The sequence below is a fragment of the Grammomys surdaster genome, unplaced genomic scaffold (genome assembly GCF_004785775.1).
Source record: "Grammomys surdaster isolate TR1022 unplaced genomic scaffold, NIH_TR_1.0 188, whole genome shotgun sequence".
In the NCBI taxonomy this organism is placed as follows: Eukaryota; Metazoa; Chordata; class Mammalia; order Rodentia; family Muridae; genus Grammomys; species Grammomys surdaster.
In genome coordinates, this window is record NW_021604633.1 from 6710069 (window position 1) to 6733141 (window position 23073).

The window sequence follows — 23073 nt, forward strand, 5'->3', positions numbered from 1 at the left end:
TGCACCATTCATGTCCTTTGCTCTGTTGAGCCTTCTGAAATGTTCTTGGAAGACAGGAAGAGCTATGAACCCTTGAGTAAGTAGTTGTTTTATTACTGTTGCTAAGTCAGATTATTGTGTGGCTATGGGCTGAACTCCAGTGAGCGCTTCTAATACTGATGTAGAAAATTGGGATCTCTTTTTCATAAAAGATTTATTTATGTATTATTTTTGTGTTTGTGTGTGCATGTGTGAGTTTAAAGCATCAAAGGTAAGCAGCAGCTCTGGAGGCCAGAAGAGGGTGTCAGGTCTCCTGGATCTAGAGTTACAGGCAGTTCTCAGTTCCAAAAGCAGATCTTCTACTACAGAAGAAAGTATTTTTTTTTTAAGTTTGTGTCTTTTTTTTTTTTGAATTTTTAATGTTTCAGAACTTCATGCAGAAGTGCTGAATGTACATTTCCACGCCTCCTTCCACCTTCTCTACTCCCTCCTGTGTGTCTCCCGTTCCCTCTCAACTTTTGAGCCCTTCTTTATTAGTTGCATATATGTGTTATATGTTACACATATACACTCACAACCTACTGAGTTCATTCAGTGTTGTTCAGTTCCTATGTTCATGTGCTTAGGAATGACCACTAGGGATTGGGTGGTGAGTTCATTTCTTGAAGAAACCGATTCTTCTTCTTTCAGCAGCCATTTGCTGTCTGTGGTCTCCATCATAAGGTAGAGCGCTGTGAGGTTTTGTTCATCTGTGTCGGCATGTCATCTGGTGGTGTAATTACACAGGTCTTGTTTAGATAACTTATTATTATTGAGGTTTCTTTGTGCCTAGAAGATACTATTTAGCAGCAGGCATCCTGGTCCTCTCCATCTGATACTCCTGTCCCCTCTTCTACAGTGTTCCATGAGCCTTAGCAGGGGTTGTATTGTAGATGTATCAACTGCAAATATTCACCTTATGGTTATTTACCCTTTTTTGTGTGACCAGTTGTTAATCTCTGTTGCAAAAAGGAGCTACTTTGATGAAGGGTGAAAACTAGACTTACTTGTGGGTATAAGGATAAGTATTTAGAATACAGTTAGAAATTATATTGGTTTAAGGAAAATTGTGGTAGTAGATTTTCCTCTAGTTTTGGGGCCTTTCAAACCATGGATAGTTGGCTAATGAGTTCCTTCCCAGTGAAGGGGCCTTGAGTCCAGTTACACAGCTGTTGACTAGTCCCAGGATAAAAGTGCTACAGTTGTACCATTGGAGACATCTTTCTGGGCTAGTCATTATGGCTTTAGGCTTTAGAACTAAGTGGGTAGACTATTGATTGCTTTTTGCCCATGTAGCTTACAGATCACCTTTTGATGCTGTGTAAACTTCTCAGGCAGGAGTGAAGTAACTGAGGTCAAGAAAGGAAGCATCTCAGATTTTATTTTGTGATACTTAGTTTTGAATCTGTAGATTTAGGACTATAACCTGAAGTAAATCCAAGAAGCAGAGAGATGTAGGAATGGCAGGATAAGAGCAGCAGCAAGCCCTTACCTGCAGAGCCGTCTCTCTAGCTCCATGGGCAGGAGAAAAGAGATAAGACACAAGTCAAGTCAAAGTGAACCGATTCAGTTTTCTTTAATCAAGATTATTTGATTCATTTCCCATTTCATTCCTCAAGCCACTAAAAACAACATCTAAAAATAAAGGACATTTCTGTAAACATTGAGCCCCTCTAAAACTTAAAGTTGTTAAATTTAAAAATGATTTTGTACCCCTCTGGCAATGGGCAAAGAGACAGCATGTTATTATTTCAGTCAGGGGCAGAGCAGTTGGTAGTCCTTTGTTCGTCCTAGCTTTATGCCTGGCTTGATTGTCCAAGGCTTGTTTTATGCCTAGGACATATAAAAATCAAATCAAGTCAAATCCAGGCAGCAGTGTAGCTCTGGAGGAGGAAGATGGACAGAGACCTGCAGACGGCTATGCTACCCACAGACCTGCTCTCTGCTGCTTGGCACAGGCAGGCTGTAGATACCCACTTGCTGGGGTCTTCAGGGTCTACCCTGGGGGCTGCCAGCCTTCAACAGGAGCCACCACAGTGTGCAAGTATGTGGAGGAAGGATGAGAAAGAAAGAAGTGGAGCAGCCTGAGCGTTATACATGCCTGGTACTTGTTCAGGTAGAGGTGACATCACAGGGAAAGAACCTTTGACTTGGTTTACATACTATCACATTAGTGAGCTATGCAAAACCTGCATTCTCTCAGCAGAAGGGCAAAACCTCTGTCAAGGTTTCTTTTTACTAGTATACAATCAACTAGACCCTTGCTTTATTGGTACACCCTGGAAGAAAATATGTTAGGAATGTGCAGGGGCCAGTGATGGATTACTGCTTCATTAGCAGAGGAGGGAAGCCAAAGAAGTCCTTTCTCAGCTGTTTCCATTAGAAGCAGCTTTACTAGGATAAAATTGGTAAGCTGATAAAATTGATAAAGCTGATAACTTTTGACTCATATAGAATCTTGTCAGACCATCACATCAATAAAAATTAAGCCAAACCTGTAGTACTAGTACTCTAGAGGCCAAAGCAGGGGGATTGCTGCAAGTTTGGTGTCAGCCTAGACTGCACAGTCAGTGAGTTCCAGACCAGCCTGAACTACAGAATGAGACACTCATCTTCCAAAACCAAACAAGTGTGAAACCTCAGTGGCCGTTTCTCCACCTTCCCCAGGTTGCTATGCTTTGTGGTTCCTTCTAGCTCATCTTACCTCAGCCAGCCAACGCTGGTCTGCTTCTTACATCTGTACCTGTGTCTTAGAAGTCTGGACAAATTAAGTAGTACAGAGTAGATCACACGTTTTACTTGACTGCCCTCGTGCTGGTGCATGCTTTCATTGAGGGTTATCCGTACTTTACTGTGCTTTTATTGCTAAATGTTACCCATATGTATTATTTTGTCTGTGTTGTATGTGGCTTTTCCCCCCCTCATCTTGTTCATGTATATATCTGTTGACGTCATTTGGTTGTTTTCAATTTTGGCCTCCTGAAATAAGAATGGTTTTAATATTTATGTACAAGTCCTTATATAGACATATATTGTTATTTCTTTTGGATATCTAGCTGGGAATACAATGGTGGATTTCTGTCTTTCTCTGTCTCTCTCTTACTCTCTGTCTCTCTTTCAGACACACACACACACATACACACACGCACACACACACCATCCTGTTTCTTTGCAACAATGTGTTTCAGAGTTCCATTTCTATATCTTCAAATTTTTTATAGACTTTTATTTTGTTTGTTTTTAGTTTAAGACATTTGAACAATTAATTCAGTTGTGACCATGTAGTTTTAATTTACAGTTGACAATTGATAGAAGGTGTTTAATGTTTTCTAGTTCTTATTTGCCATCCGTAGAGCTTCTTTGATACTGCTCCTCTATAAAAAAAAAATTTGACTTTCTATACTCTGGCTGTAAATGCTTTGTGAAATATGTATGGATATGTTTTTCCACTCTGGGCTGCCTTGTTCTTTCCATGGTACCTACTGAGGAAAAGAAACGTTTGATGCAGATTCTCCATGATTCCTTTCAGTGATGGTGACACGGGTTTTGTATCACGTGTTAGCCATGGGAAGGCAAATTTCCTCACATACTTGTCTAGAAAGTTAAATCTTTTGTGAATTAGTTTCTATATAAGGCACAAAGATATTATATTGCAAGGGGTGTGCATATAAATATTAAATTGTTACATTTCTTGACATTGGACCCTCACCAGTTTATCTTTGCATTTTGATTATCATAGTTTTTATTTCATTTATTTATTTATTTTTTCAAATCGTAATTTTTACTTATTCATACAGGGGTTATAAACACAAAAAGACAGGACGTGGGGAAGGGGATGACACCGGAGTGTGGGTGTTCAAGGGGAATACAGATATCTTTCAGAACAGGGTATCTGCTGGGTGAAGGTTCAGGGTACAGGTCGCTATGACTCTGCCTTATCATAGTTTTTAAAATCTTGAGATTATACAGGGTTGTTTCCTATTTTCTCAAAAGTTAATTTTGTTCTTCTAGATCTTTTCCATAGGAATTTTTAGTCATTTTCTTAATTTCCACAAAAGGCCTTCATTAATTTTTATATGAGATTACATTTAATGTGCAGATTAATCTGGGCATTATTCACCTATATCAATTGGCTTACTAAATTGGATATTATGTCTGTAGATATTTAGGTCTCCTGAGGTCACTATCATTTCCACAGTGTCATCATATTTTGTTAGATGTATAGCTAGAATGTTCATATATTAATGCTTTGCTAATGTATTGTTTTAGAACTTCAACTTCTGAGTGCTTGTTGCCAGTGTATACATATGGCTCGTTTGCTCATTGAATTGTATGTGAAGTGTAAACGCCTGTCAACTCCCGTAGTTGATCACACTGCCTCTTAAACAGTGTCACCTATTCCTCTGTAGCCTGATAGTCTGTTTTCCAGCTACTGGAGTGTGCTGATTCCACTGAAGGCACTGTGGACTCCTCACTCCCACTGTGGGCATCTGTTTCAGATCCTGCTTCCCCTTAGAACTGATATTAGGAGTAAATGTTAGGGTTTTTTTTTTTCCTTTTTCCTCTATTGGAAGATAATGCAATTTTTCTTAGAGGTTTGTTAGTATGATGAGTCACACTGACTGATTTTAAAATGTTAAACAATGATTAATTCCTGGAATAATTCTCAGTCATGTCACATTCTTCTTAAATGTTGCTGGATTACATTTGGAAAAGTTTTATTTTTAATGTTTGCACCTGAGAAATGTTATTCTTTAAATTTGTTTCTCTTTACTATCTTTGGTTTTGCTATTAAAACAATCAACAAAACAAAATTAGATAGACACTGCTTAAGAAAGAAATGGTTGTACTATATCCAGGCTTTCTGTGTGCCTATTTTTATCAATTATCAAAAAAAGGACATATTCAACTAAAAATGTGAATTTAATCTATTTTTAATATAAATAACATCTCAGATTAGATGGGCTTTGACCAAATGCAATGAATTTCTGGCATTATTTTCAGAGGTGTCTTTGTAATATATATCTTCAGTTTGTCCTTTACTTTAGTATTGGTCTATTTATTACATATTTATGTGCAAAGCAAATTCTGATTTACTACTTCTCATTGCCTTATGATTTATCTAATATATATTTTCCTTGGCAGCTTCTATGTTTCTGAAACAAGCATTTGAAGGTGAATACCCTAAACTATTACGTCTTTATAATGACTTATGGAAGCGTCTTCAGCAGTACAGTCAAAATACCCAAGGAACGTTTAACACAAGTGGAACTCCTGACCTCAATGTGGACCTCCCACACATGGAAGACGATACCCAAGACATGTTCATTCTGAAAAGGCCAGACTATGAGTATGTTTTATTTAATTTGAATGATTATTGGCATTTTAGGAATTCTGTTTTCTACTTTCCTTATAAATTAGAAGCTGGTAATATACTAAGCTTCTAAGTCTTTGGAATGATTTTTATGTTTTGCAAAATTTTTCCTATAAAGATTTAATTGACCTTTGGCTTAGCATTATACTTTCTACCTGAATGGGTTTTGAAGTTTAACACTATGCTGGGTCATTAAAAGCTGGGTGATAAGCAAATGTAATCTTTGCCTTTTAGTTGATGTAGTGTGTTTAAACGACCAAGGCAATAAATCTTATGCTGGATTCTTTCTTAGTCAGTGTTTTATAAAAGACTAAGTAGTGGAATCTGTCTCAGATGTTGCCTTGGGTTGCCACAAAGCAAGCATTTTGTAACCAGCTTTAAGAGTTACATTGGGCAGGGCGGTGGTGGCGCACGCCTTTAATCCCAGCACTTGGGAGGCAGAGGCAGGCGGATTTCTGAGTTTGAGAGTTCGATACTAGCCTGGTCTACAGAGTGAGTTCCAGGACAGTCAGGGCTACACGGAGAAACCCTGTCTCCAAAAACCAACCAACCAAACAAACAAACAAACAAACAAAAAAAAGAGTTACATTGGAAATCAATATATCATGTTTATGAATTCTACCCTGACAGCTTTCCACAAAATCTGATTTCACATTTCTGCATGAGTGCCACATTAGCTTTTCTCAAATTCTGAAATACTGTTTGTTCTCACAACACTGATAAATTATTGGTGGATTCTTCTCCCTTACGGAGTAAGAAAAAAACACTGGGCAGGTCCGGGTAGTGTTAGCTGCTTTTTTCTGTTTCAGATTTTTCCTAATATAGCTGGTAATTTCTGCTATAACTGACTAGTGAAGTACATAGCCAGGTTAGGCTGGAATGGTAGGTTGAGACCAGATTGTCTCCTCAGTAGTTATTTTATCATAAAAAACAGATTAGTGAGAGGAGGCAAAGCTGAAGAAATATAATAATACATTAACTTTTTAGGTATTGCTATAAAATACCTTATTCAGTATCAGTGTATTTCTGGTGGTTTAGCTTTATTTTTCAGTCCATGTGCATGCACTAGGAGCACTAGGAAAGAACTAGAAATAGCACAAAACCAGTGGGAAGAACACTTTATATCCAGATGATAGAATCCTGATTTTCTGCTTTTTGCTTTTTGCTAGTCAAGACATCTGTATAGTCAGTGCTTTTGTCATTGTGGCACCTGAGAGAAGCAATATAAAGTAGGAAAAGCTTGGTTTTGGCTTATTGCTTTCCAGGTTTCTTTCTGTTTTTGTTTTTGTTTTGTTTTGTTTCTGGCAAGGGAAAGCATTATGGAGGAAAGCCCAGTGGAGACAAACAGTCTACCTCCTAGCAGCCAAGGAGCAGAGGGCGGGCAGCATAGAGCTCCCAGGGGCTTGCTCCCAGTGACCTATTTCTTCCCCTTGGTACCACTGCCAACTTTCTGCCCTTTCCCCTGTGTGATGAAACCATCAAGGATTTCATCCATTTGTTAAGTCAGAGCCCCAAAATGTTTAGGCAGCTTCCCAAAGCCCATTGCTTAGCAGCTAAGCTCCCAATGTCTGTGGGGGGACATTTCACATTCTAATAATAATGGTTTGGTACTGCCACAAGGATAAATTAGAATTCAGAGTGTAGAAAGAGCTGCATTGTCTATGTTAATTTGATTTTTAAAAAGTACATAATGACAGAAGGAGCCATTCACAAATGATAAACAATAGTCATGAGCAAAAAGATGAAATTGGATGTTTTTGTGATACTGTATACAAAAATAAACTAAAAATAGACCATAGATTTATATATTCAATATAGGGGTTAAACATATGGCCTAGGAATTGTGAGCATTTGTTGCTCACAAAGAACCCAGGCTCAACTTGCAGCACCCACATGGAGGCTCATAACCATTCATTACTCCAGTTCCAGGGGATCTGATTACTTCTTCTAAAGTCTCTGTGAACCAGCCCTACATATGATGCATACATGTATACATATGTATGTATGTATGTGCATATATATGATACATGTATATATACATACATAGGATAAATTGTTAAAATTTTAAGTGTATAGTATAAACATTATTATAGGAGAATATAAAGGCATATCTTTATAATTCAAGATATGGTAAAAAGAATCTTAGATATAATACTGAAAGACCAACCAGTGAAAGAATGTAGTGGTGTGTGTGTGTATCACTGCCCTAAAAGTAAAACCTCCAGTACATTAACAGTTAACAATATGTGTACATATGTCTAACAGCAACTTGTATCTAGTCTACATAAAGAATGTTTCTGATTTAATAATGAAAATATAGTATGTTCTGCTAGTAGAAATCTGAAATGACACAGGACTTTGAAAAGTCATTTGGCCTTTTCTTGAACTATTAAACATCATTTCCATATGACCCAGCATTTTCGCTCCTAGGTCTAGAGGAGAAATAGAAACATGTTCACACAGAAATATGTACACAAATGCTTATATCAGCATTATTTATTAGAGCTTAAATATGGAAAGATAATAAATGTTGTAATATCAATGAATAAGTAAAAACTTATCTGTAAATGGACATTGTTTGCCCATAAAAGGAAATGAAGCACTAATAAAGGTGCCAAGGAAGAACTGAGAACATGAGTGAACTTCGAAAAACATCACATCATGCTAAATGAAGGAAGCCAGTGGTAAAGCATACACACCACTTATATGAAATCTAGAGTAATGATATCTAAGGAAATATAGTGTAGCTTAGTGGTCACTCCGAACTGCGGATGGAGAATGTATGTATGTTGGTTGACGTGGGTGATAGTCAAAGGAGACAAGGTTTTTGAGGGGCAGTTTAGAAAAAGGATTACTCTGCCTATCCTAGAACTCTCTGTAGGCCAGGCTGGCCTCAAATTTGGAGATTGTCTATCTCTTAAGTGCTGGGATTAGTTAAGAATGTGTGCTACCAGGCCAGCTTCTTATTTATTTATTCTTATTTATTTGTTTGTTTGTTTGTTGTTTTTTTCCAAGACAGGGTTTCTTTATATAACAGCCCTTGGCTATCCTGGAACTTCCTTTGCAGACCAGGCTGGACTTGAACTCACTGAGATCTACCTACCTCTGCTTCCTGAATGCTGGGATTGAAGGCATGCATCAATATGCCTGGCTCTTCTTTTGTTTTTTTAAAGGTTTATTTATTTTATGGGTATGAATGCCTGTACATACTTAAGTATATTATATGGCCATTGATATCAGAAGAAAATATGGGCTCTCTCAAACTGTAGTTACAGATGGTTGTGAGCTACCATGTGGGTGCTGGGAGATGAACTCTGGTCCTCTGCAAGACCAACCAGTGCTCTTAACCTCTGACCCATCTCTCCAGCCCAAGGATCTTTGTTGTTGTTGTTTTTTAACATGAAACAAATATTTGATTGACACTGCTGATTGATGATTGCAGAGATCTTATGTATAAAAGTATTGAACTGAACTGTAGACTTTAAGAAATTAAATTGCATAATATTTAAATTTATTTTAATAATGCTCATTTTAATGGAAAACAAAGAGGGACATTATATTTTTCTGAATATTTTTTTAATTTTTAATTTTTTGTGGTTTTTCAGAGACAGGGTTCCTCTGTTCTGGAAGACTAGGCTAGCCTCAGACTCAAAGGCCTGCCTCTGTCTCTGGAGTGCTGGGCTCAAAGGTGTGTACCACCATCACCCGGCAAACTTTTGTTATTTTAAAGTAAATAAAGCAAATATACTTCTTATATCAAAATAATAGGAAAATCGTAGAAGACAAATCAAATTGCAGATAAGTAAAATAGAATGTGCCCAGTGGTCTGCTGTGTTGGTCATTGAGACTGAAGAGCTGTAGTGGTAGAACTGTGTGGGTTGCAGGCCTCCTGATAAGATACTAAATGTTGTAAAGATGGTTAATGACAGTGCTTTGCTCTTTTGTTACTTTAGTTTTCTAGCACTGACTGTTGTCATATACTGACATCATGACTTACTTTTTAAAGAATTGTATGAGTGTTCTGCTCCCATGTAAACCTGTGTGCCATTGCATGCTTAGTGCCTATGGTGGCCGGAAGAGGGTCTTGGATCTCCTGAAACTGGAGTTACAGAAGATTGTGAGCTGCCATGTGGATTGTGGGAGTCAAACCCAGGTCGTCTGGAAGAGCAGCCAATATTTTTAACCACTGTACGCTACTTGTTTAACCTGATGTTTAACGTTCTATACATCCCCTGTTACCTTGTGAACTTTACGAGGCTAGTGTACTGTTTTTGTTTTTGGTTTTGTTTTTTCAAACCCAGTGCATTGTGGAATTTTTATGTACAGGAAAATAATTGGCAGACTGCAAAAACGTAGTGATATTTGAGGGAAGAGAGGAGATAGTAAAGGGTGGCACATACCAGAAGTCACTTTTATACTTGGACTTCACCTCCCTTTTCACGAGACTGTAGAACACTCCTCATCCTTTATCAAGTGCCTTGTGCCTATTCCCAGTAAACCTGTGGGGAGGAGTACTCACTGAGGGAGAACGCATCAAGTGATGACTAGATCCTAGTGCTTCAGGAGCCACGAGCAGTCTGATCTCTAGGCTTGTAGGTTGGCAAGATGGTTAAGAAGAGAGACTGTTGCCATACACAGAACAGGTCAGATGTTGTCAAGGCTGATATGTAAGATGAAGGGAAGTTGTTGTAGAAATTATTTAAACCCGACCTGGGGTTTCTACCCCTTCCTGTCACCATTTAGTTTCCATATAAGAGACAAACACAACCTTTATATTTACATTTATACTACAGCACAAGGGCTGGACAGACACCTACTCTCTATGCTGTTAAAATCTACTTTCCTATCGATAATCTTGAGTTATTAATTACTGTGTTTCATCTGAGCTGCTCTTACCTCCAGTTGGCCAGCTCTGGGGGCTACATTTTTTATGGCTCAGCTAACCCATGGTGACTTCTCTTCCTCCTCCACCTTCTTCTCCTGGTTCTCCTTCAACCTCAAGCCCTGGAAATTGAAGCCCCACCTATGTCTTTTCTGCCCAGGTGTCTTTTTTTTTTTTTTTAAACCAATCAGAAATACATTAGGGGCAGGGTTACCTGGGTCTACTTGCAAGACTCCAGGTCGTGGGGGCTGGCACTTAGCATTACAATAGACAGGAAGACCAAACCTCAACAGAAAGTTTAGTCTCTAAAGAAAAAGAAGATAATGGGAAGGTTGCTGAAGGGATTGTAAGGAGATGTGACAAGACAGGCTGTAAATCCTAGGAGTAAAACAGTTCTTGGGAATAGTGAAAGGCCTTTGCTAGTAATTAAAAGAACAGTATAAGATCTAGTCATAGACTGCTAAACAGGCCTGCAGAGATGGTTTCCAGTCAGGAAATGGCAAAGAAGAGTTTAGTAAGAGAACTCCCCTTGAGAACATTGATGCTGTTACAGGACTGTCACAAATACTTCTTTATTTTGTCTTCATTCTTGCAGTATCCCAAGAATGGAAATTCAAGGAAGGCCTACCTCCGTACCCTATGGAGGTAGTGTGTAGGTGTCTCGAGCAGGGACTCGTATCTGTTATGAGCAGGCTATTGATAAGGGGTTATAATCCCCCTTGGGGAGAGGAGTGCTGGTCCTGCTCCACTCAGGGATCATATACTGGATTTGACTATGAGACCATCAGCTCCACGAGAGGGAGGAGAAAGTATACCAGAGAGACAGAGGCTGTGGGATTCAGTTACTTCTTTAATGATAATGTAAAGCAAGCAATATATTTTCAGAAATGCTAAGGTTATTACTACAACAAGATACTGCCACATTTCCTATGTATTGCCTCTAACAGTGTGCACAATGAACACAAATAATAAGTTGCCAATTACCAAAGAAATAAGCATAGTAATAAATACATCATTCATTTATGGATTATACGACCTGAGTCCTTATGTTGGTTTTGGGTTACAGGTCTGGAGTCCGGGAAGGTGGGGTCAGGCTGTGGCTTCCAGATAATTTGACCTTGTAGGGTGCTTGACCACGAAGAAGCTGGAGGCATTGGTCTCTTGGTTTGAAGTAGGGGCTTGGCCATGAAGTTGGAGGCATAGGTCTCTCAGTTAACTCTTTGATGACCCCATGCTGAGGAGGCTTTGTTCCGAGGATCACGTTAGCCAGTCATGTATACAAGTGTGATGAAGTACTTCGATCAGGCTCCTCTTTTATGTTGAATTTGGCGTTACTTCTGACATACACGGCAGATAACCACTCTGGTGTCTGGTTATTGCTGGGCTCTGAACTCATCACAGCTGGTTATCACAACACAACTTTTACTTCCAGACTTGTCTTTACAAGTACCAGACTAATCTCTACAAGTTTCCTATTACAAAATGGAGTTGGTCCTGTTTAAGGGCCTGCTCCTTACAGTAGGCTTTATGGAGGATGGGGGTTGTGAGTTAAAAGGGTTCAACTAGTGTGAGAAGAATCTGCTGGCTACATCTTGGGTACGCTTTGATCGTCTATAAACAGGATAGAAATTATAGACTCTTGCAATATTCTTTTCATTTCAGGGGACCGCCAGTATAGTACATAGTATACTAGATAGCTGAGCTTTACACTTAAAATGCTTATGTGATTTTTAATAGGTGTTTAGTTATGAAGTTTGTTTATAAAAGTGCTTAGAACTTTTTAAAAGAAATTCTTGTTACAACTACAGTTTATAGCTATTATTTACCTTTTTAAATTTTTTTGTTCTCATAGTCCAGAAAAAGCATTGAAAGATTCACTGCAGCCTTATGAGGCTGCTTATCTCTCAAAGTCCCTGTCACGGCTCTTCGATCCCATCAACTTGGTCTTCCCTCCTGGAGGACGTAACCCTCCTTCCTCTGATGAGCTTGACGGGATCATTAAAAGTATAACAAGGTACGTATTTCTTGTATAATGGCAATCTAGGCTGCCTGCCATGTTTGCTAGTGGCAGTACATTTTCAGTTTGCCTCAAACTAGCCTAGTGATTAGAGTTTCAACTAAGTTTTGTAGTAAGTACTCACATAATGCTTGAGATTCTAATTAATAAACCCATTTAGATACAAATATAGTGTATATAGCGTAGAAATCATCTGTTATAATTATTTTGTATCTTAGCAAGACGGAACTATCCTTTGGCCTTTTACTCCTCTAACTTCTTAGTATTACATGGGAAAACAAATATAATCATACAAACTATAAAAGCTGAGTTTTTAACCCAGAAATCACTTTATGACAGGAACAGGCTTAATGCTTGTGATTAGCCTGGTGTGTTTAGTACTTTAGGCTTTCAAGTGAGTTTGACAGCTTTTAATCTCAAAAGGGAAGGCATTTGACGGAGACACTTCTGACAGAGACAGGCAAGTGCAGTTATGCTGTTGGCTTCAAAGGTATTTTAATAAGATTGCAGGTCATACCTCAGTCTCTGTCGTGGCTGGTAAGTTCTCATAACTTTGTGATTTTCATTTTGAGGAGCGAAAACAGTGTCTGGGCAATCTAGAACCATGAGGTAGGATGGTTTACGTTTCTTTCAATCTACAAATTTGAAGATGGCAGTTTTCAGATGTAATACTTATATACATATCTGCAGCTGTGACTGTACCTATACAGTGTTTCTGCTGCCCTAGACCTTCCACCATATACATGGACTTGATAAAGTCCTGACTGTGTGCTTCTCACCTTAACAGCTCTTCACTCAGTGTGCTTGTTGTGGGAGACATGCTAATTCTACTTGATCTCTGTAACCTAGTTCTGTAAATGCTAAGGATGTTGATTATCAAGGGTAACAGTACTATAGTCAACTATCATCTGGGATTTAAGGATGTTTATGTCTGTGTCTAATAGAATGTAAAAGTGAAAAGTCTTAGTACTACATGTTTTGGGGTTCAGGAATCACCACACACAGTATTCAGACACTGATCTTTGTTAAACAGGGCTGGTTTATTGAATACACACCCCAAGATTGATTGATCAGGGAGGCCTGTAACTCCAGACATGGAACCTGGGGTGGTGGCCTCAAACAGGGCCAGCTTATAAAGGCTAAAACCACAAAAACCACAGTGAGCTCATATGCAGGTGCAGGAAGCGCTACCCAGTCTCTGATTCAAGCTACTTTAGACATTACAGTTCATATTGAGCTTTAATTTGATGGGTCCTAAGTGAAGCTCATGATTGGGGAATTTCTTGAGATCAATAAGCCTTATAACATACCAAACATAACAGGAAATGTGATCAGCATGCCCCTGCTCTGAGTCAGTTTATTTTTCTGTGTTAATGACTGGCAGGCATATTGCAGCAACAATATGAAATAGGAGCAACAAAGAACATAATGGCTACAGCTAGGCTCGTGGGACAGGCCTCAACAACACGAATGGGCATTTTGTCATGAATACTAGTGTTGTTTCAAACTCTTTAAGTGCTTGTTTTGTTTTGTGACAGAGTCTCAAAATGTATGTAGCCATGGTTGTCCTGGAAGTCTCTACATAGACCTTCAACTCATAGGCATCTTCTTGCCTCTGCCTCCAAAGTACTAGTACTACAAGTCCCTGGATGACTTCCTTTAGCTTCTTTAAAAAGTTATTCTGGAGCTAGAGAGATGGCTCAGTGTTTAAGAGCACTGACTACTCTTCCAGGGGTTCTGAGTTCAATTCCTAGAAACTACCTGGTGGCTCACAACCATCTGTAATCGGATCCAATGCCCTCTTCTGGTGGTTCTGAAGAGCACAACAGTATAATCACATAAATAAATAAATCTTTTTTTTTTTAAAACAAAAAACAAAAAAAAAGTTAATCTCATAAATGTGAGCATTTTATGTACTTCAGAGATAATGCATTTTTTTTCTACTCCATATGGTTTTCATGAGATTTTTAACTCTTGGTGGTATTCGTTCCATGGTTTCTTGGAAAATGTCCTCTTTCCTTCTATATCCAGTCAAATCAAAAGTCCTATCAGTTCACTGTTAAAGTTGACAGTGGATATGACAGAGACATACTTAAGAATCTAAGATTTTAAACATTAAAGTTATAGCCCTATGCTCTTAATGTATTTATTCTTTACACAGCAGAATGAGCTGGCATGGTTTATACAGAACCCAGGTGTCCTATGTGTCATATGTAATTTATATGTTTAGCCTATGTTCCTCCAAGGTCATCATTTTCATTCAAGACCTGTCACTTCCTTGCAGATGTCTGTGGCGTGCAGTGCCTCTAATTGCACTTATCAGTATTAGCATGAGTGTATACAATTTAGTCTCCTAATGGTAGACTAGACCCACACATGGCTCGCTTTTATTAATGTGAAACCGATCGTTAACAAAGCCCTTTTCCTAATGCTTAATTTAGGGAGAAAAATGAAGCATTGTAGCCAATTCTTGGAAGCAATTAGCAAAATCTATATAAAGATTCAGTTTGTTCTTTATTTGGTCTCAGGTTATATGATGCTGATTACTTTGTTGATGAATTATGTTTGCTAATAATTGAAATCTGCTGTTGTTTTCTCAGTGAACTCAATGTAGCTGCTGTTGATGCAAACCTCACATTAGCTGTGTCAAAAAATGTGGTGAAGACCATCCAGTTATATGCTGTGAAATCGGAGCAGCTTGTGAGTGATGTCCCTTTATTTATTAATTTTAATGATTTGGTTAAAATTGTCAGTTATATATTTCTTGTGGCCATAATTAACATTGTAACAAATGAAATAATCTCTTTATACTTGCATCTGTGTTTTTCTACTTGGCTTTATAATAATTTTTAGAGTGGCATGCTAAGTAATTTACATAGACTGGCCCACAGCGGTAATCATATTATGAAGCTCCCTGTCGGTTTCTAAACTATGTCTGCTACTATGGTGCAATTTTCCATTCATTTATTCTTGTAATCTTGACAAATAATTTAGAGGCATCTTTTTTTCAAGCTTTGTTTATTAAAAAAGAGCCATACAAGGCACATGGGAACTGTTTGTAGGCAGATGACTAATTTTTCTTTTAGACTTTATTCATAAATGTTTATAGCTTTAAAAATACATATATACACAAACATAGTATATTATCACAGATAAAATTTGGTATTGTGTCCATAGAATTTAGTGCAACTACTTACGTGCCAAGAAATAAGTCTCAATCAGGTGACCCTGGCAGATGATGTGATAAGAAGGAGCCAGTCCTGCCTAAAAATACTTCACTCTCTGTTGAGAGCAGGTTGAGGGATAACAAAAAGGCAATAGTTATAGAATATATAACTTTAATTAATGTAATAATGACAAACAGCTTTGAAAATGGAAACTGTTAATGAAGATGGTTGAGTTCATGCTATTGCTGACAGTCTGTGGCCTAAAATCTCTAGGTCTCCCTAACAAATATTGAAGTTTAATAGAAAATTGTCATTTCCATATTTAATGGAAAGAATTATTTCTTCACCTGAAATAATTTTACTTTTTAAGCTTCGTTTTAGTGGATAAGGGAAGCCTGATCATTAGATAAAATTACAAAGAATAGCCATGTGATGGCGTTGCACACCCTTAATCCTGGCTTTTAGGAGGTGGAGGCAAGCAGTTAGATCTCTTGTGTGTTCTAGGCCAGCCTGGTCTACAGAGCAGGTTCCAGGACAGCCAGGGTTACATAAAGAAACCCTATCTTGAAAAACAAAACAAAACAAAAAAATCATTTATTTTAAAACATTACAAAAGACTTGAAGTAACATTTTCTAATTACTCACTATTTCTTGCCAGTAAATAACACTGTGCCATCCTGTTTTATATTTTGACACATTTCCTTTTTATTTTAAAATTATGGTTCTTGATTTATTTGTGTATGTGTGCATGCTCACAAGCACACACATGAATGCATGCAGGCCACATGTACATGTAAAAGTCAGAGGTCAGTTCTTTCCTCCTCCTGGGGTCCTCAGGTGTGGTGGTGCATCATCCCTCCTGTGCATCTCCTGGGCTTCCTTCTTCAGTTCACTCATGGCTTTTTAGAACAGTTTCACTGAAAGCAGTCAGAGGAAAATACAAAGTTTTGGTTGAAGAAGATTAGAAACATTTTAAAGTAGACTAAACCACTCTGGGTATAAATGGAAATGTTGATAGGGGATTTGAGATGAAAGAAACTCCTTTAAAAAGGATTCTTTTTATAGTTTAAAATAAAAAACTCTAATTCACAAGGTTGAAAAGTGACAACATTAATTCCTGGTTGAAATGGTGAAATAAAAGCACACTAGGAATTCAAATGTACTGAGCATGCATTCAGACAAGGTGGTTTTGAACACACTCTGAAGTGTACAGCAAGCAGCTCTCCAGATCCTACCTCTACTTCTCTAAATACTAGAAGGTTCTTGTCTACCAAAACATGTTAATATATGGAATTACTGCTTTAATTTGTATCAGAAAAAAGGCTAATTAATATGATTTTCAAGCGGATTTTTAGTGTTCTGTGGTGTAGCAATGTGTAAGAAATCCTTGTGACATGTATTACAGGACCATGGGCATGGCTTAGTAGGTAAAGTGCTTACCGTGCAAGCTGAAGGCTGGAACTCCATCTCCAGCACCCACATGGTAGCGTTCAGGAGACAGAGACAGACTATTTCTACAGCAGGTCAGCTAGCTAGACTAGTCAAGTTAATGAGATCTAGATTCAAGTATTCAAGTGAGAGATGCCACTGTGTTTGTGTGTGTGTGTGTGTGTGTGTGTGTGTGTGTGTGTGTGTGTGTGGTGGAGAGTGATCGAGGATGACACTTGCTGCCTTGGCGTCATGTATTCATACATGCACACACATGCACTCACATCCTTGCACACATGCACCCATACATGCAAGCCCACGTGCTGAAGTGCATGCACATCATTCACTGATACAAACACAAAATACATTTACATTTTTGTAATCATAAATTATTAATACGTTTGTTCACCCCTAAGATTTTTCTGTTATTTATTATCAAAGGTATGTATAATGTAAGCCCATATCTCTATAAAGATGAATCTTTAAATCCTTTCTTACCATATAATCCACTTTTTAGTTTTTTTTCTTTTATTTTTAAAGCATAGTCATTTGTCTTGACGTGCTATATAACCTGGTCTGATCCGTATCCTTTAATGATTTACCATCTGTCTTAGTCATACTTGCTGTGAAGAGACACCATGACCAAAGCAACTATTTATAAGAGAAAGCATTTAACTGGGGGCTTATGTATAGTTTCAGAAGTTCATTACATTATTCTCATGGCAGGAAACACGGCAGTATTCACACATGGTGCTGCAGCAGTAGCTAAGAACTATGCTTTGATCTGTAGGCAGAGACTGAGACTCTGGGCTTGGCATGGACTTTTGAAACTTTAAAGCTTACCCCAGTGACACACTTCTAATCCTTTTAATCCTTGCAAGTAGTGTCACTCCCTGGTGATTAAGCATTCAAATATCTGACACTGTGGGCGCTATTCTTATTTAAACCATCATGCCATTCCAGTTGTGGCATTTGCAGGTGTGTGTCACCATATCTTCCTCTCAGAAAATGTATTTTGTAATAATTTATTATTGTCATTGCTTGTAATGTGTGTGCACATGCATGTGAACAGACACACATATGCCATGATGTCTGTTTGTGCTGGTGAGAGGACAACTTTGTACAGTCAGCTTTCTCCTTCTACCTATACCTGCATCTTAGGGCTGCAATGTGGGATGTCAGGCCTAGGGAGCAAGCACCTTTACCTGCTGAGCCATCTTGTAAGCCCCAAGACCACTTTTAAGGATAAGATAGGGTCACAAAATAACCCCTGTTATTATCTTCTTGTAGTACAGACGTGACCTGTGCCAGGCCATTTGCATGTAGTTTACAACAATTCTCCTTTGAAGTGGAAATACTCGTGTCTAACACTGCAGGCTAGAAATCCAGCCTAGGAAAGGTTAGTAGTATTGCCACGTAATATCGCAAAAGTGGAATGTCAGCAAGCAAGCATTGCAGCCAGTGTCTGTACTGTGAGCTTTAACAGCATCCATTTCTGACATACATGTTCTGTAAAAACTTCAGATTGAACCATCATCCTGTATGTGGTTTCCGTACTCACTTTACACTGTGATAGGGATCTGTATAAAATACTCATGTGGTTTACTTATCTGTGTTATAGTTGTTTGATCTCTTTGCTTCAAAATAGAGTTAGATGATATTACTATTTTAGTTTTATAGTAAGTGGTTTTTTAAGTATGTGTGGTAATTACGTTTGTGTATATGTTCACATATGTGGGTCCAGATGCCCATATGTGTGCATGGGTGCTTCTGTATGTGCGTGTGTGCAGTTGGAGTTTGAAGATTGACATTGGGTGTTTCTTTGATCACTCTTCCCCTTATGTCTCTAGGCAACGTCTCTCTCATACCTAGAGCTTGCCATTTTTGCTAGTCTAGTTAGATACCTTGTCCCAAAGATTCCTTGTCTCAGCCTCCTGAATTTTGAGATTACAGGTAAGCCAGTACATACCCTGGATTTTATATGAGTTCTGAGTATCTGAATTCTGCACCTCATACTTACACAGCACTGAGCCATCTCCCCTGGCCCTATTATATTGAGTTTTCACACAAGATTTTTAAGTAGTGTGACTTACACGCTTTGTTTTTTATGTTTATTGTATATATGTAAGTATATGCATATACATATATCCTTGTTCATGTGTCTATGTGCAGGTGTGAGTACACAGTCTGTATCCATGCAGTTTCAGGCCAGAGGTTGATATCAGGTGTTTGTCTCTCTTTACTCACTTGATCTTACCGTTTTTGATCTAGGTTCTCTCACTGAACCTGCAGTTACCTGATTTAGCAAGATTAGCTGGCCAGCAGACCACAAGGGTCGGCCTGTGTCCACTTTCCCAGTGGTGGGAGTATGAGCATGTGGTTCTGTGTCTGACTTGGTACATAGATGTTTGGTGTCTGAACTTAGCCCCTCATGCTGGTTCAGCAAGCACTTTGTGAGCCTAGCCATCTCCCTAGGCCCTCGTACTGTTTATCATGTGCTTTCCAGAGTTTTTCATGTAAATACCAGCTTCCTGGGTACTCTTATTTAAAGAGACCAGTACTTTTTTTGGCTGTCTTCATTTATATTTTTTATTCTTTGACACTGGCAGTAATTGTAAATATGATTAGTCCACCTAATAGAATTTTGTGTTCACAATATATGTGTACACATCAGTTAAGAATATAGCTCCAAGCCTGGCTTGGTAGCACACTCCTGTCATCACAGCACTTGAGACGCAGAGGCAGGAGGAGCTCTATGAGTTTGAAGCCAGCCTGGTTTACATAGAGTTCTGGACAGCCAGGGCTATATTGAGAGATCTTGTATCCAAAAATAAACAAACAAAATCATAAAGGTTATAGTTCAGTAGTGGAATATCTGTCTAGTTTATATAAGGCCCTCACCTGGTTCTTAGCACTACTAAACAAGCAAATCAAAACACAGCAAAACACACATCAATATATTCCTTTAGGTGTGTATGTTATTGTGTTTTATTGAACTGAACAAATTCTCTAATATTGATGTACTAGGAATTTGTTTGTATATTCTGAACTAGGAAAACAGCCACTGATCTTCACAGTGTTTGAATGAATGTTTTTCTCTATCTTCTGTGCATTAAATAACTTAAAATGTTGTTTTAATAGGGAACTTTTATAGAATTTTTACATGTGCAAGGATTGCAAATTTATGATTAAGAAAATTATAAGCATATGTATGAACAAGTATTGTTTTTAAAGGCGAATTATTAGGATTTTCCAGCACTAAAACTATTATCTGGTAATTTCAAGGCATGGAATCTAGACTCCTATTGTAAATGTCAAATGTTCTGAACTGTGAAAAGTACATGGACATATAATTAAGTTGTAGAGCAGTTGAGGCAATAACAGAATGACATTTAGTAGAAGGTTTCCATTTCAGTGCAGGTCAGCAGCTTTGTGTAAGGTCAGGATTTCTAAACCTGGGGTTTGGTTTTAAAGCTTTGTAAATATATACTTTGTTTCATGAATAATTTTATAAGTGACTTGAGGATTTGACATTCATTCACTTTGGAAGAAAATTTATGTGTGTTTTATTATATGGTGATATAAAGCGACCAGAGTTTATTTATTTTTATTTTTAAAAGGGTATTTAATGAAGAATGTAATATAATCTATTTGGATACCACCCTGTGTTGCATAGTATCACAGTGATCTGTGCTCACATTCAGACAAAAGAGCGAAGGGAATCTGAAATTACTGGGAAGAGTTTAGTGTGTACATGAGCAGTTGTAGTGTATCCTTGGGTCCTCAAGCCAAAAGAACTCTTCCATAATGCAGACATGCTGTTCATTTTAGGCTAGTGATCCTCCTGGTTATCAGACAACCTTCCATCTTTCCTGCCCATGTTTTTATCCTGTGCTATTTTAAGATCATAGCTTTCTGACTTGTTTTCCAGATTTGTAAGTTTTTGACTTTCTGGAAGCTATGACAGATCGGTAGTAGATGGACTGATAGCTTGTCTAAAAGTCAGAGGAGTACCCTGTTGACAGAAATAATGATAGATAAAAATTATTAAATAGTTTCAGGAGGAAATAGTCCAATTTTTTTCCTGGGCATTATTGTACCCACAGTTCCAGCTGCTCAGGAGGCCAAAGCAAGAATACCCTTTGATCTCACGCGTTTGAGACCAGTTTGAGTACAAATATGACCCTTTTCAAAAAATAAAATTAAATTTTCAGTAGAAGTCTGACAAAGTTTCCATTAGTCACATGTCATGGTTGCCACAGGACAGTGCTTTAATAGACAAGCTGGACAGCACTCATTTCCCAGACTCTGAGGATCAGAAGAGCTGTAATCTAGGTGCTTGGCTTGCCTGGGCTTCTTCATATGATGGCAGACTGGCCCTAATTTTAGGTAAGACTGTTCTGTGTGTCTGTAACTTTGACAGCTGACTTGCTTCATGGAAAATAGTCATGGGCAAACACTGTCTTGATAAGTTTGGCTATCCACAATGCAAGTTCAAGAGTTTGGGCTGTCTCTGCAAACACCAGAACCAACCAAGTAACCATCCACATGAAGCAAGCGGAAATTCAGTTCAGCACAACCCAGTAAGCTGGTATTGGCAGTTTATTATAAGCATATTTAAGTACAGTATTTGGGGCAAAGTTTCCTGGTGTAACACAATCTGATGTGAATAATTACATCGAAACTCCTCTAAATACATGTCACTTCTTCCATGAATGCTACATGTTTTATCTTAAGGGCCTAGGAGTGGTCTGGTGTGGTCTCTATCATAGAGATAATGTAGAGGTCATCTGGGCTATTAGCTACCTTCATTCCTGGTTGTGGGAGCTTGAGGGAGCCAGGTACAGCCTGGCACTGCACATACCACAGGCTTACCTAGGCTATTAGTCACTTTCATTCTCAGCCTTCTAGGTTTTCCTTTAAAAAGACAACCCTACTTCTTTTACATTCCTGGTTTCCCTAGTGCTGTCTTGTAAACACAACCATTAGGCTCCCAACATAAGAGTAAAAAAATGGAGATGCAAAATGCTGATGAAGCCATGCTATAGAACCAAAGAGGGAAGGAACATGGCAACAGCATCAGAGACAAATCATGACCCCAGCCCAATTGAATCCTATCAGTGTGTGTGTGTGTGTGTGTGTGTGTGTGTGTGTGTGTGTGTGTAGGTGTGTGTGTATTTTCACGTGTGTTGTGTATTTTCACGTGTGTTGTTTGATGTATCTGACTACTTCAAGACACCCATCCTACTTGAATCCTGAGAGTGTGTATTTATTTCTTTAATGTTGTGCCATTTGATTATTACCTTCATTTAGAAGGTAATACCAAAGAGGAAAGAAATGTGTTGCTATGGTAGTTTGCTTAATTTGTTAGTATTACAGGTTTCTTTTAAAGAGCTTTTTTAATCTGGCATCTCACTGTACTTCCCAGGTGACCCTAAACTTTTGGGCTCAAGTAATCTTCCTTTCTCAATCTCAAATACCACAACAAATGTTCTGTATGACACCTAGCCATGAGCCCTTTCCTTGAGTGTTTTATTAGTGATACAGCATATACTGACCCTTTTGTGTTCTGAAAATATGTACTGTCTTCAACTCCTTTTCATTATCACAGCAATATAATAAAGACATTGTTTACCTATTTCTTGCATATTTTTCTCAATAAAAATATTTTAGTTTTTCCCTGTATTCCAAAGTATGGAGCTCTATACGTTTCTGTATCTTTCATATTCAGTCTAGGAAGTACAAGTGTTAAAGGCTTGGGCAGCGATAGGGCACTTGGGTATTAGCCAGTCATTTTCACTGCTGTGTTCCTTCCCAGTTTGCTTTCATACCATCAAGAAGTGCTTGCTTAGAGTCTTCTTGCTTAGGGCTCTCAGCCTGCCTCCAAGCTCTTTATGCTCCTCGGCGGGCCTCCAGCTCTCAGGCCTCCTGCCTCAGTTTTCTGCAGCGACATGCCCAGCAAGACTTTGAAAATAATTCGGCTTTCCAGAAACTGTCATAGCGAGGATTAGTTTTCTTACTCTTAATGTTTGTTTGAGACAGGGTTTCTCCATGTCGCCCTGGCTATCCTGAAACTCACTCTGTAGATTCAAGGCTGACCTTGAATCCAAAGATCTGCCTGCCTCTACCCCTCTGCCCCTCTCTGCCCCTCTGCCCCTCTGCCCCTCTGCCCCTCTGCCCCTCTGCC

At 38.4% G+C, this 23073-nt stretch overlaps 1 protein-coding gene across 6 annotated transcripts in view; it reads left to right on the plus strand.

Moving 5' to 3' along the window:
* Cog5 (component of oligomeric golgi complex 5) overlaps positions 1 to 23073 on the plus strand; it is a 285117-nt gene that overhangs the window by 171475 nt on the left and 90569 nt on the right. For all 6 annotated transcript variants that reach the window (XR_003711595.1, XR_003711592.1, XR_003711594.1 and 3 more), the window contains 3 exons: positions 5164 to 5368; positions 12127 to 12288; positions 14892 to 14991. Coding sequence is in view for 2 of the 6 variants with exons in the window: in XM_028768901.1 (XP_028624734.1) it covers positions 5164 to 5368; positions 12127 to 12288; positions 14892 to 14991 (467 nt within the window). In the remaining 4 variants the exon portion in view is untranslated. The remainder of the gene's footprint in view (positions 1 to 5163; positions 5369 to 12126; positions 12289 to 14891; positions 14992 to 23073) is intronic.